The sequence below is a fragment of the Anabrus simplex genome, chromosome 7 (assembly GCF_040414725.1).
Source record: "Anabrus simplex isolate iqAnaSimp1 chromosome 7, ASM4041472v1, whole genome shotgun sequence".
Taxonomy (NCBI): domain Eukaryota; kingdom Metazoa; phylum Arthropoda; class Insecta; order Orthoptera; family Tettigoniidae; genus Anabrus; species Anabrus simplex.
In genome coordinates, this window is record NC_090271.1 from 316,302,980 (window position 1) to 316,319,104 (window position 16,125).

The 16,125-nt window shown below is 41.4% G+C and overlaps 1 protein-coding gene across 1 annotated transcript in view; it reads left to right on the forward strand.

Annotated features, from left to right (window-relative positions):
* The window catches only part of LOC136877612 (allatostatin-A receptor), a 362,104-nt gene extending 348,847 nt beyond the window's left edge, over positions 1–13,257 (forward strand). Inside the window, exon 3 of the mRNA XM_067151787.2 lies at positions 12,699–13,257. Within this exon, the coding sequence (XP_067007888.2) occupies positions 12,699–13,004 (306 nt within the window). The 3' untranslated portion in view covers positions 13,005–13,257. The remainder of the gene's footprint in view (positions 1–12,698) is intronic.
* Positions 13,258–16,125: the final 2,868 nt, after the last annotated feature.

Genomic DNA, 16,125 nt, shown 5'->3' on the forward strand with positions numbered 1-16,125 from the left:
TTAAGAAGGAAAGAAATAATAATAATAATAATAATAATAATAATAATAATAATAATAATAATAATAATAATAATAATAATAATAATAATGTAGTACAATCCTCAGCCCGAAGGCTGGTTGGATCCTCAACAACTCCACCATTAGCTGTAATATATGGCCTAGGCATTACTGAAGGGACTTAATAGGGAAATGAAGAGTGATGCAGTTTCCCGTTGCTTTCCTCACTGAGCCATAAGTTGTCACAACATATCAGTCTGCCAAGCCCAGTTAAATGCATGCACCAACCGACCCCGTCAGCAACACTGGGACTGGCTACTACTACTACTACTACTACTACTACTACTACTAATAATAATAATAATAATAATAGCCGGATTTAGTACCTCAGATGGAAGAGCGTCCAACTCGGACAGCTCGATGTCGGATCAGTCCAGTGGCATTTGAAGGTGTTCAGACGTACCAAGTCTCGTGTTGGCAGATTTATCGGCACTTAAAAGAAATCCTGCGAGACAAAATTTCGGCACCTCGGCATCTCTGTAAATCGCTCTAATAGTTAGTGAAATGTAAAATCAATATTGTTCACACTAATAATGTAAAATATCACCGAGCAAGTGGCCGCGTGGCTTGAGTCGCGTAACTAACAGCTTGCATTCGGGAAATAGTGGGTTCGAACCCGGCAGCCCTCAAGATGGTTTTGCCATTTTCACACCAGGCGAATGCTGGGGCTATACCTTAATTAAGACCACGGGCGCTTCCTTCCCACTGCTAGGACTTTCCTATTCCATCGTCGCCATAAGACCTGTGTCGGCGCGACCTAAAGCAAATTCTGAAATAAATAAATAAATAAATAAATAAATAAATAAATAAATAAATAAATAAATAAATAAATAAATAAATAAATAAATAAATAAATAAATAAATAAATAAATAAATAAATAATACCTCCCTAAAATTATGTTAAATATGCAAACGTCTCTTTCTCTTCATTAGAGAGAAATTATGACCAAGCGTGTTGGCTGTTTGGTTCGGGTCGCGAAGCTTGCATTCGGGAAATTGTGGGTTCGAATCCCACCGTTGGCAGGCCTGAAGCAGTTTTCCGTGGTTTCTCATTTTCACAACAGGGAAATTCAAGAGCTGTATATTAATTATGCCCACGGACGCTATCTTTCCTATCCTATCAGTTCCCCATCTTAGCGTCGCCGGAGACTTTCGATGTGTTTGTGCGATGTCAAAGAAGCTAGGAAAAAAAGAAAAAAGTACGAAATGTCCAGGAGTTTATTAACAATATAATTGTTCGAGATCATTTTTAAAGTCTGAAGTCCGTCTCCGTGGCTGTTCGGAGAGCGTTGTCGTCTTTGGTTCAGAGGGTGCCGGTTTCTATTCATGACCTTGTCAGAGATTTAGTCGTGTCTAGTTAAGATCTATGTCTCGGGAACGTACATATCTGATATACATCACACCACACTAGTAAAACTTACAATAGTGAATACATTCCTCCACATAAGACTGACGGTGGGAAGGGCATCCAGCGGCAAAACAGGGCCAAATGTACATTTACTTCTCAGATTGCACCTGCGACCTCAATAGAATGAGAGAAACATGGCAGAAGCAGATATTTAAGTTTAGGATCTTACTTGACTTAGCCTTTAAATGCGCAGTTTAATATTTCTTTTAAATATGACGGATTTTCATTCCAAAAAGTAAAACATTATTAGCAGAAAAATATTTAATATTATTTCTCAAAAAGTTAATTAACTAATTTTTGTATTTATTTACAACCTGTGACAACAAATTTCGGTGAATGAAGTCAGAACGGTCGATCCGGCAACACTGGCGACACACAACGCTGCACATGCGTAGCAGCAGGTTTTGACCACCTGCTCCCAACGTTGTTCAATGGAGCATCGTGTGTGTGCTGTGTAAGACCTGCTTGACACAGTGCGTGTTTAGTGCGTTGATTCTGAACTGGGAACTGGAACATGAACGACCTTGAAGTGTATGTACGGGTGGTTCGCCCGTTTTTGAGGAGGCCAAGAAAGTGTTTCTGACAACCCCCCGTACCGGAAGACCGGCGAAAACCGTCCGTGACGAAAACATTGAGAAGGTGAGGACATTAATCACGAACGATCGGCGATTAACTGTACTCATCAATCAATCAATCAATCAATCAATCAATCAATCAATCAATCAATCAATCAATCAATCAATCAATCAATCAATCAATCAATCAATCAATCAATCAATCAATCAATCAATCAATCAATCAATCAATCAATCAATCAATCAATCAATCAATCAATCACTACTGATCTGCATTTAGGGCAGTCGCCCAGATGGCAGATTCCCTATCTGTTGTTTTTCTAGCCTTTTCTTAAATGATCGCAAAGAAATTGGAAAATTATTGAACATCTCCCTTGGTAAGTTATTCCAATCCCTAACTCCCCTTTCTATAAACGAATATTTGCCAAATTTGTCCTCTCGAATTCCAACTTTATCGTCATATTGTGATCTTTCCTAATTTTAAAGACACCACTCAAACTTATTCGTCTACTGATGTCCTCCCACGCCATCTCTCCACTGACAGCTCGGAACATACCACTTAATCGAGCAGCTCGTCTCCTTTCTCCCAAGTCTTCCCAGCCCAAACTTTGTAACACTTGTGTAACGCCACTCTTTTGTCGGAAATCACCCAGAACAAATCGAGCTGCTTTTCTTTGGATTTTTTCCAGTTCTTGAATGAAGTATTCCTGGTGAGGATCCCATATACTCTAGTCGCGGTCTTACCAGAGACTTATACGTCCTCTCCTTTACATCCTTACTACAACCCCTAAATACCCTCATAACCATGTGCAGAGGTCTGTACCCTTTATTAACAATCATATTTATGTGATTACCCCAATGAAGATCTTTCCTTATATTAACACCTAGGTATTTACAATGATCCCCAAAAAGAACTTTCACCCCATCAACGCAGTAATTAAAACTGAGAGGACCTTTCCTATTTGTGAAACTCACAACGTGACTTTTAACCCCGTTTATCATCATACCATTGCCCACCGTCCATCTCACAACACTATCGAGGTCACCCTGTAGCCGCGGATGAACTGCAGATTAACCGTTAATCCGTGCGACAAGTCGTTACCCGGAAGTTAGGGAAGAGGAAAACGTGTTCTCATCTTGTGCCACATCACTTGACTGACGATCAGAAGCAGGCACGTTTAGAGGCTTCACAGGATTTTGTCGAAACGGCGGATGCGACACCAAATTTCTTGAACTGTATTGTCACTGAGGATGAGACCTGGTGTCTCAGGTACGACCCTGAAACGAAACGGCAAAGCCTGGAATGGCGTTCTCCGAGATCCTCTCGTCGGAAAAATGTCAGAGCCTATTCCCACGACTCAAACTCGCTTTGAAAGGAAAGAGATTTGACGATATTCTTGACATCCAACGAAACGTGACGAGGTTTTTGAACACCATCCCAAAGGAGGCCTTCTTGCAAAGTTTCCAGGATATGTATCGCGGAACTCAACAGTGCATAGTTATTGGAGGGGACCATCTCAAAGGGCAGTGAGGTCTTTGTCGTGCATTGTTCATCTCTGTTGATAGTACAGGACTATTGACCGAACATCTTTATCACAGGTTGTATTTATTTATTTGTTTGGATCGGTCAAACTATTAAACCTTTTGAATGCATTACGTACCTGTACGATTACTGTAACTATCGACACATTTTACTTTTTTTTTTTTTGCTAGCAGCTTTACGTCGCACCGACACAGATAGGTCATATGGCGACGATGGGATGGGAAAGGCCTAGGAGTTGGAAGGAAGCGGCCGTGGCCTTAATTAAGGTACAGCCCCAGCATTTGCCTGGTGTGAAAATGGGAAACCACGGAAAACCATCTTCAGGGCTGCCGATAGTGGGATTCGAACCTACTATCTCCCGGATACAAGCTCACAGTCGCGCGTCTCTACGCGCACGGCCAGCTCGCCCGGTCATTTTACTCTTAGGAATGTCCTTGCTCACAAATTATTTGACGTAAACAACATTTTAATTGTTTTACCTTACCTGTTTAAAGTTCTCACTCTAGCTGATTAGCAAGCAAAATCATGAAATAAAAGACTGATCTTTTAGCGAGTTGATCTTCAAGTTAGAAGTAAATATCACATAGCAGATATAACAAGCAAATAAATTCTCCTCTGCACATATGCAATGGTGTGCATTTAAGGGTTAGTATTGAACAGATAACTACAGGCAGCCTGGGGCTGAACTCTAGAATAACAAGAATCACAATATTTTTCGGTCTTATCCATTTGCTCTAACGCTCACAACATCCAGGTTTGATACTTGAACATCGACTTGTTACAAAGGAATAAAGAATACGTTATTTGCAGAGGCTGATAGAGCGGAACACCCCTTGTTACAGAGTAAGTCTCTGATGTCACGCTGCCATCTGTCACCTGATTGATAGCTTTGTTATTTGCTGGCCAGTGAGAGTGCCCTTCCAAAGGAACATGATGTATTGGAAAGTCGTGAAGTACAGGCTGATTCGCAAGGCGAATGTAGGGTCGGTGTAACAGAGCTTATCAAACCTATCCGGTTCCTTGGTTGATAGAGGGCATGAGTTCGATTGCTGGCAGGTTTCAACCACTTCTAGTAATTCCTCTAAATCGAGCGGGTGATTGTGTTCAGATTAATATATGCATCTACGTACAACACACCACACTACCAATCACGACAGAAATACGTGAATAGTGATTGCATCCATTCTGTAACGAGCTCCCTATTATCGCAAGGAAGAAGTTGTTCTGTACCTGCTCATCGCCCTCGTGCACCTGTCATCTTTGCCGTCCAGCATTAGACTAAGCATGTTGAACTTGCATCGTCTTCTTCGACCATGTGACTTGTGCCGTCAGCGAACTTTCTCGAAGCCGCTCCATGCTTCCTTTCTTCGACACACTTTGTGTCGTCCAATAAATACCTGAACTGTTTCCTTCAAAAAATCAGTCCGGCTTCGATAGCGGTCTGGTTTGGAGGGCCTCCGGCAGTAATGCGTGTTTCTGCACGCATCCTTTCAATTCCGACCATCTGGAGTTCATAATCGTGTGACGCTGGGTGGGCTAAAAACTTATGTTTAATTGAGCACTGAATGTGGGGAGCTTGTCTCCCGTATTGCCCTTCAGGCCTTAACTGGAACTACTACTAACATGTTTTCATTCCTGCCCCGAAGGGGGAGGCGGGCCTCTTAGACGGTGACACCGTCTCTGCGGCCGGGAGGTTTGTTACGGTGAAGGAGATGTGCGGAGAGGGTGAGGGGGTTGGCGGCCGTGGCCTATACTACGAACTGTCCCGGCATTCGCCTTAGTGCAGGAGAATGGAAAACCATTCTCAGGACAACCGACGGTTGGGGCCAGCCGTGATGTCCAGCCCTGTCCCTCAATTGGAACTTTATCATTGATATTACGTCCATTTTTGAATTGTAGAACTAAATCGTCAATTTGTTCGAGAATTAATTTTGTGGGACATAGTGCGCAAACATGTGGTCAAGGACTTGTGTTTTATTTCACTTCATCAAACTCTAAGTAATGAATTGTGCTCTATCGCATCTTTGATATTCTAATTGAAATAAAGGCAGATGCAGGATTCGACCTCCCTCTCCCGCACGCTCCCTACTTGTTCCTTTGGAACAATTTATTTTTATTGCGCGCGTCCGCTGGAAGGATATGATTTTAACTTGCCTGTGTTGCAATTACTGTGGCTGATTTTATGGATCGTGTGATCTGCGTTGTTAACATTTAATTCTAATTTGAACATATTCTGTTGTTTCAGGTTTCATGTTCTGGATGTTTGTTATTGCTTGTTCAATTCAAAATACATGTTATCTATTGTTTGTTGAAATTCGCTTATATTCCCCTTTTTGGATTCCTTCATATTCATCAAAGCTCTGTATCTACCACGAACTCCTCTGTGTTCCCAGCACTATCCTCGCACTCTGCTAATTCCATACTGATCTTTCTTGAAATGATAGAGCATTACGCGTTCATGCACCTAGGATATGTGTGTTTTTGAAAGTAATGTCTCTGAAAACATCTACTGAGCTTACTTTACTTGATAAGGATTATATCTTAATACGTAACAAAATGCTAACAGTTCACATGTGATCGGTGTGAGGGAAGACATCAGAAATTAAGCCGTATACTTAATAATAATAATAATATTAATAATAATAATAATAATAATAATAATAATAATAATAATAATAATAATAATAATAATAATAATAATAGAATAATCGTCGGCAGGTTGTCACTATGGTAACGGCCACAAGGTATTGAGGGTTTCTTAGACTTACTTATTAAAATGTATTCACTGTTCCAATTTCTCAGAGTAACGCCTATTACGCTCGTTTTGTTTTTTTAGAATTTGCTTTAGAACACACCGACACAGATAGGTCTTATGGCGACGATGGGATAGGAAAGGGCTAGGAGTGGGAAGGAAGCAGTCGTGGTCTTAATTAAGGTACAGCCCCAGCATTCGCCTGGTGAGAATATGGGAAACCACGGAAAACCATCTTCAGAACTGCCGATAGTGGGATTCGAACCCACTATATCTCGAATGCAAGCTCACAGCTGCGCGCTTCTAACCGCACGGCCAACTCGCCCGGTATATTACGCTCTTTTCGTTCCATTCCTTTTATTGCTTCATCATTACTTTTCTCCTTTCAACTCTTACTTTTCCACGTTTTCCATTATTAAATTTGTTATTCTATACAACTGACCACGATGTATTCACAGCGACAGCTAACCTCTAACTGAGCGAGGGAGTCAACGCAGCGCCATGTTATAACAGAGTACGTGTGTGACGTCACATATTCAACACACATTCTGCCTCACTTTGAATTGCTATTTCTTGAACGCTGCGTTTCTGATTTTGATATTTTTTTGGAACAAGTAGCCTCCTCTTTTGTTTGTCAATTGAGACATTAAACACAATCGCAAGTTAAATGCTCTCGGCGATATACGCGTTCCACACAAACACTAACAGCGGTGTCTTAAAAGTTTTCTTTCCATATGCCCATTGTCGAGTAATAAGTCTGCGTACGTTAATAATAATAATAATAATAATAATAATAATAATAATAATAATAATAATAATAATAATAATAATAATCATGTTGAGACCCGTTAAGAGAAATTATGAATAATCTCTTTTTAATGATAATGATGAAGAGTTCCACAAAACTACACAAGACATTTCTGTAAAACTCTCAAAACAAAGTTAAAAAAGTATCAACAGACAGGTTTGTGTTTAAAAAAAGAAAAATTAGAACTTGCCAATCAATCAATCAATCAATCAATCAATCAATCAATCAATCAATCAATCAATCAATCAATCAATCAATCAATCAATCAATCAATCAATCAATCAATCAATCAATCAATCAATCAATCAATCAATCAATCAATCAATCAATCAATCAATCAATCAATCAATCAATCAATCACCATTGAACAGCATTTAGGGCTGACATCCAGGTGGCGGATTACCTGGTCTGTCTTGAAATGATTTCATTGAAGCTGAATATTTATCAAACATTTCCCTTGATAACTTATTGCAACCCCTAATTCAACTTCCTATAAATGAATATTTGCTCCGATATATCCTCTTGAATCCGAACTTGCTCTTCATTTCATTACCTCTTCGACTTTTAAAAACTTCAAAAGCTTATTTGTCTATAACATCATTCCAAGCCATTTTTCCACATATCCCTTAGTAGAACAGCTTGTCCCCTTACTTCCAAGTCTTCCGAATCCTAAATTTGCAACATATTCGTAATAGTACTCTTTTGTCCAAAATCATTCATGACACATCATGCTGCCTTCCCTCGAGTCTCTTTCAGTCCTCGTATCAAGCTATCATGGTGGGAATCCTATGCGCTGGAATCAAACAAATACGCCCTCACTTTACATCGTTTCTGAAACTCCTTAATATCCTCATAACCGTATAAACCTGAAGGGACTTTTCCTCTTTGTGAAACCTACAACGTAACTTGTCACCCCGTTAACCATCATATCATTACCGACTGTCCATCTCACAATTTTATCAAGTCTTCTTGCAGTCGCTCACAATCCTGTAACTTATTTATTGCTCCGTAAACCTCAGATCACATATGCGTATAAGCAAATAAATAGCACTGTCTTGCGGAAAACCCCCTCTGAATAATTAAAAGATCAGATAAAGCTTCACCTTCTCCAATTAACCGAGTTCCATTTTTGAGAAATGTAGCCACCCACTCCATTACTTCTTATTTCTCTTGCAATAGACCTCATTTTCGTCTATTGTATTCCATGGTCTACCCTGTCAAAGGCGTTGGATAGGTCAATAATTAATCAATAATTAGGAAAAATCTGAACTATGAGCACAGTATCTGAAGAAGCTCCTAATTTTTGAAAAAGAAGAGATTAGTTTTGAAAGATAGAACCTGAAAATATGTATCCAAATTAAAAAAACACCAGTTAAACAGAAATTAAGAATATACTAAAATAATTCAAAAATAACAAGAATTCTGGAGAAGATTAAATTGCTGTGGAAATCTGAAAGTGACGGCCCCGTGGTGGAGGGGTAGCGTGCTTGCCTCTCGCCCGGAGGCCCCTGGTTCGATTCCTGGCCAGGTCAGAGATTTTTCTCTCGACCTGAGGGCTGGTTCGATGTCCACTCAGCCTACGTGATTAGAATTGAGGAGATATCTGACGGTGAGATGGCGGCCCCGATCTCGAAAGCCCAGAATAACGACCGTGAGGATGCGACCCCTCGTAATCTGCCGGCCTTCGGGCTGAGCAGCGGTCGCTTGAGCAGGCCAAGGCCCTTTTAAGGGCGTTAAGTGCCGTGGGATTTTTTTTGGTTTGTTTTTGGAAATCTAAAAATATGCAAGCTCGTCATGGTGAATGTGCATGTTAAGTTTCGTTCTTGTTTTTTGTAAACTAAACTAAAAGTCATATTCCGCTAATTCTTACGCACTATACAGGCATACGGATACACAGTGTGTACTCTCTCTACTCTCGCTGACTCATTCACACCTGTCATCTACTTGTCACTTACAGACAAACTATCACGCTAGCTAGACATTACACTCACTTATACTCAAATCAGTTCCACAATTATACTCGCTGTACACTATTGCAGTCACTTAACTAGCAGCTCGTTCAAAACACAGTTTCAAAATTCTGTTCGTCGTACACAGTCGTACACTCACAACAGACTTTGCTCACTGCCCTTTGACGATCCCTCGTCTAACGCTCCCACTCAGTGCCAGAGACACAGCGTCCTCTTCACTGCACTTTAACACGAGCTAACTCCCCGATCACAGACAGAACGGAACGATAGCCTCAGTTTCATGGACAGAACATTCACTCTGCTTACCCAACCCTCAACTCTGACTGAGAACTAACAAAACTATGACTTCTACGGCAGCACTCACACGCCCAGTGCTCCACAGCAATGCGTCTCAACTGTCACACACTAAACAGAACTTCCAAGCCCACACTTGTCTGGCCGTCCGATTGACTTATATAGGCACCTGGCAGTTCGTGAACAGTCCAGTCCAATCCTCTAGAGCAGGGTTTCCCAAATTTTTGTCTCTGCGGCTCCCTTAGAATATCGCAACCATGCCCAAGGGCCCCTAGGTACACAACATAATACTGAATTCAGGGAACAAAAACATAATTATGTAATATTGTTATATACTTTTTTGCATTCGTATAATTAAGACTAATATTTACTTTCCTTTAAATTTAACCTAACTTACATAAATACATTTTATATGTATGCATAGAAATTATAACACATTGTGCCACTTGGCTAATAAGTAAAAAAGTCTGGATGTGGAAACTTGCTTGATAAAGTTAGCTTGGTGCAGTTGTTGATGCTGTTTTCCAAAGACCAAGCTTTCAACTTGCGTAGTCACCGGAACCGAAGATTAGCCTCTACATTGGTTTCGTTTCTGTACTTAGTTTATATTTGTGTGCACGCAGAAAAGGTACTCGCACAGGTATGTTGTCACGAAAAGCATTCAACGCGATATTTCCTTTCTAGAAATTGTAGGATACAGGGGATGTCATGGACCCAAAAGACGATCGGAGACGTAGAGTTGTGATACGAGGTCTTCACAAGATACTGCCAACTTGTACAATCGCGATCACAAGAATTCCGGATGGAAAAGGAAACAGGTAACGTTTGGGCGAAGATTTGTGCCAACCCTGAGGTTGAAGGAGAAGTAACCAAGGCAACGTCGCATGTGTTCGTGTTCCTGAAGGTGTGGTTGCGCACTCAGAGGTCACTCCCAACTCCATTTTTTCGCGTACGGATTAAGATGTTTCTATGGTTAAACATTCTGGCTGCACTACCGTTTCCTGATCAAGAAAAACAACTAATTAACTGTAATTTAATTGCGGTGAAATGTGCATGATGTAATCCCCCCCCCCCAATATATAACATTTCATTGTTTGATCAACGCTGACAATAACTTCATAGAAACGGTTTTCCAAACGCCATTGCGTCCCCGATAATCATAATTTACTTTGGCGTTTGAGGATAACAATTATTATTATTATTATTATTATTATTATTATTATTATTATTATTATTATTATTATTATTATTATTATATTAATATTAGTAGTAGTAATAACAGTAGCAGTATTTAACAGGGCCTATATTGACGAAAATAAGCGTCATTCTTTCTTATAGTGGTTGAGCGCGATGCCTTTTGATAGTGAAGTCATAGTCGAGACCGCTAATATTTCAGCCAGACTTCGCACAGGCCGTAGAAAAATGCAGCTTCTATTGAAGCTTTGGCGTAATTTTATGGATGTGACGGTGTGGGAGGTGCTCAGGCGTCGGCGATGCATAATAATGCGTCCTGATGTTATGAACGGTAATTCTTGTGGGACTGTTGTACACGCATGCACAGAAATGGTGTCCCGATATAAACAAAGCACCTCCTCACTTAACGTATTGCTGCAGATATACAGCCCGCTACAAGAATCTTGTGACTGAAATGGACACAGTGGCGAATGTATAGCAATACACACACTGTGCCTTCAGCACTACCCGTTCACTCCCTTCCCCTTCTTTTCAATACTGGAGTGGCCTTCAACGCTACCGCTTCATTCCTTTCCCCTCCTTTTCGGTACTGGCGTGGACTTCAACACTACTCCTTCACTCCTTCCCTTTCCTTTCACTACTGGATTGGACTTCAACACTACTCCTTCACTCCCATCCCTCCTTTTGAGTACTGGAGTGGCGTTCAACACTACTCCTTCACTCCCTCCCCTCCTTTTGAGTACTGGAGTGGACTTCAACACTACCCCTTTATTTCCTCCCCTCCGTTTGAGTACTGGAGTGGACTTCAACACCACTCCTTCACTCCCTCCCCTCCTTTTGAGTACTGGAGTGAACTTCAATACTACTCCTTCACTTCCTTTCCTCTTTTTCGGTACTGGAGTGGACTTCAACACTACTCCTTCACTCCCTTCCCTTATTTTCGGTACTGGAGTGGACTTCAACACTACTTCTTCACTCCCTTCCCTCCTTTTCGGTAATGGAGTGGACTTTAACACTACTCCTTCACTCCCTTCCCTTCTTTTGAGTACTGGAGTGGACTTCAACGCTACTCCTTCACTCCCTCCCATTCTTTTGAGTACTGGAGTGACTTCAACACTACTCCTTCACTCCCTACCCTCCTTTTGAGTACTGGAGTGGACTTCAACACTACCCCTTTATTTCCTCCCCTCCGTTTGAGTACTGGAGTGGACTTCAACACCACTCCTTCACTCCCTCCCCTCCTTTTGAGTACTGGAGTGGACTTCAACACTACTCCTTCACTCCCTTCCCTTCTTTTGAGTACTGGAGTGGACTTCAACGCTACTCCTTCACTCCCTCCCATCCTTTTGAGTACTGGAGTGGACTTCAACACTACTCCTTCACTTCCTCCTCTCCTTTTGAGTACTGGAGTGGACTTCAACACTACCCCTTTATTTCCTCCCCTCCGTTTGAGTACTGGAGTGGACTTCAACACTACTCCTTCACTCCCTCCCCTCCTTTTGAGTACTGGAGTGGACTTCAACACTACCCCTTTATTTCCTCCCCTCCGTTTGAGTACTGGAGTGGACTTCAACACCACTCCCTCCCCTCCTCTTGAGTACTGGAGTGGGGCAGTGTTGATTGTTTATGGCGGGACACCGTTTTATTTTTTTAAACTTGCTTTACGTCTCACCGACTCAGATAGGTCTTATGGCGACGATGGGATAGGAAAGGCCAGGGAGTGGGACGGAAGCGGCTGTGGCCTTAATTAAGGTACAGCCCCAGCATTTTCCTGATGTGAAAATGTGAAACCAAGGAAAACTATTTCATGGCTGACGACAGTGGGGTTTGAACCCACTATCTTCCGGATGCAAGTTCACAGCTGGGCGCCAACTAGCCTGGTGACACCATTTCTGTGCTTGCGTGTACTACAGTTGCACTTTCTGTCAAACTGCCCCACTCCTCACTTTACCCAACATGTCTCGTTATTACGCTACCATCGGGTTTTACAGTTTACCAAAAACTGCATAACCTTCGGTGGCGCTATCTGATGATGTAACAAACCTCCGGGCTGATAATAGACGTATTAATCACGTTGTTGTTTACTCTTTGTTTCAGGTGATCTTGGTGCTGAAGACAATGGATCTGTACGAGATTACCAACACTACAGTGATGTTGCAGATCTTCAGTCACGTATTGGCTTACATGAATTCGTGCGTTAACCCGATCCTGTACGCTTTTCTGTCGGACAATTTCCGGAAGGCATTCCGCAAGGTGATCTACTGCGGCCCGACGGGCGGCAATCGAGCCTCGGGTGGACGCTACCACCGGGCCTCCCTCAACCAGGTGAATGGCCGCGTGGATGGGGACAAGACGTGTACCAAGACAACGCGAACCAATGGCAGTAGCAACGACATCTTATGAGGAGGCTCTCTCATAAGTGAGGTGTCCATTATAGAGCCAAGTTCTGACTGATACCTGACCAAAGACAGTCAATGACCAATATGATCATCACCTGATTGTCTCAAAAGTTTCTAAGAAATCAAATAGTTTGAGAAGAGAAACCTAACCGATATATCCGTAAAGAAGTACAGTTTATATTTAGCTAACATAGACTAACTGACAAGTCTGATCTTCTGGAATATACTGTATAAATAGTTTTGAAAATAAAAATGTGCACGAAGATTGATACTTATGTATATATTATCCAAGACATCATACTAACACCTCATTTAGTCATAGGTACATATCACATTACTTCCTAACATTAGCGCGTAAATCTAAGTGTCATATATCTATGTATCCTAAGTGCTTCATGGCCAATATCATTATTAATATCGTCATCACTAAGCAATGTTGCCCCTCCATATTCTTCAGAATGCTCTATAGTTGTCATTTGTAAGAAAAGAGATAGAGAAAGACATGGGATATTTTAAAAGTAATCGATTCTATGAACACTCCCACAATGCTTGTCATCGCAAGCAAGATTTATGTACATAACCGCGATATGTGGCATGAATGGTGAAATGTTGTTTTAAATTCATAAACGAATGACTGGATATACAGGGTACATGCATCGATGTTATCAATAATCTATATCTTTAGAAGAGATGTTCAAGATTGTGTGCTATGCGTACTCTCTTTGTTGATGTCCTGTTAAGGTATTTCAGTGCGTAGAAAGAAAATTATTGTTTCTGTGTGGATTTTTTGTGAACTTCCAAGGACAATCCGTGTCATAAATGTTGAAGATCTTGGGCCATGTCATGCACGTGTCAGCATCGGACGAACGAGGAAGCACGAGTTTTCAGGTAAGTTAGCGAGCGTCTGTCCGTATTTGTGTGTAGGGGCAGGCAGAGGGAACTAGGACTACAGTTTGAAATTAAAGCTTCTGCTGTGGTCTATAAATGTTTAATCTCTGTGAGACATTGGGTGTTAATCTTATTAAGGACATTTTTCCCTGAACATTGGAAGAGTATTCAGCACACAGGGTAATACATTTAATATAAATACTAGTAAATCCTTTATGACGTTATATTAAATTAATTAATCATCGTGAATAGTGATATTGGTTTAGGGAGAGAATATCTAATGACTTTGAAATTATTATCCTCGAGTCGAAATCATACACATATACAGTTAATGTTCAAGTCAGATTGAAGTAGGCCTATATAGAACATAACATGTGAGATCACATATTACAGTACAAATGGCAAGTATTTTGCAGTGTCCAGTGCACTTGTGGCTTGTAGGAGATCATCTTCTGTGCAAGATTCTGGGCACAGAGGGCACTGAAGCACGTGGCTCGTGGCTTGTTTTTGTCCACATTCACATCTTGTATCACTTGTGTTGCACTCTCATTTTTTCAAGTTTTCCCTGGATCTTCCCACTCCTGATTGTAGCCTGTTCAAGGACTTCCACATCACCGAGTTTTCATTGTGTGCAGCTGTTAACCATCCGCGGAGGTGAGGAGTCCTCCTCTCTCACAGCTCAGGCCTTGCCTTGCGTTGCACCTCTGATGTCCTCAGGAAGCATTTCAGCCGTTGCAGAGGAGGACCATGTCAATGCAGCGGATAGGCGCTGTTTTGTTCCACTTCAAGCCTCTCCCTGACAGCAGCCACTTCTCTGCGTACACAGGGTGGCGCTATTCCAGCCAGGTAATAGAGCTTATCTGTCGGAGTAGGCTTTATGCAACCTGCAGGTTTCATTGCAGACCGTATCTACCTGTCTGGTATGAGATGAATCGTACCAGACTTTGAAATGTTACAGACAAATGGGGCTTGTCCTATTATACGGGAACAAAGGTCACTACAGAGATCGTTGAGAGTTTCTATCGTTGTTAATCTCGTTTACAATCGCATGCCACTTTGTAGAACCTGCCTTCTTCGAGGACCCATTATAAGATTAGACGAGTCAAATGAAAACACTAAATATTGTTTTCAACTTAATTTATTGACTGCTAGTTTTACAAAAAATGTAAGTGAAACTCCACCAGCGCTTACAAATAGCATTGTTCTTCTAGAAGAAAATGCTGTGGTTGTCTGCTCAGCCAACCGTACTCTGCCTTCAGCCTTCTTTTCACCTGAACGGAATGTGTCTCCTTGAGACAACCAATCATTCGGTAACACTAAAATGTAGGTTTAGAATGGTCGCAACTGTAGCACGGGCGGACTGAGGATTCGTCACTGAATTTTGCTTGGTTGTACACCTACACTACTCAAACATCGAACGACAGACCACTGTTCTTTTTATTGGTGCATGTCTGAAGGTGGTTAGTCATTATTACACTGGTATTTTGAGAGTGTTTTCAGCCTGTAGGATATTCCTTAAAGCCTATATAACGGTGCTACCAACAGAGAGAACCGATATCTCGAATTTTTATTACACACTTCCGTTTGACTCATCCATGATACTGCCAGGTACCGCCTAGAGCCTAATATGAGTTGTGCGTGCGCGCGGAAGGTGCTAGTTATACAGCCAATGATTCCATGCGAGTAATTCTGGAAGTGTCCGATAGTAGAACTGTCATTAACACCATTTGGCCCACGCACTTCCCCAATCTAAACCCCTAACTATGGAGCTCAGTAAAATATAAAGTGTTCAGGACAAATCCTCAGTCCTTGAGAGACTCACATCCGCTAAGAAAGAAATTCAGTTTCTCAGAGGAAATTTACAAGAGTGGTACATAATACCTTTAATCGATGCCGCAAGGTATGCATAATGAAGTAAAACAGATTGAACATCTCCCTGCGTCACATTGGTGAGTACATGATTCTTATAGTTATTCCTTTTGTGTAACATTATTAGTCAGTAACACTAGCATTGACGTTGTAGTCTGGTAAAACACGGATCCCTTTTGTCGTTCGGATATGAGTGCAGACTGTTCGGTTCATGCAGGTCCCGCAACGTGCACGGACAACTCATAATCTGCTCGCCAGGTAGTTTCAAAATTTTAGATATAGGCATCAGTTTTCTATGTTGCACACTGAATAGACAGGTTATTACCTGATCCTAGGAAGCTATTTGGTCAAACGTTTCCCCAATATTG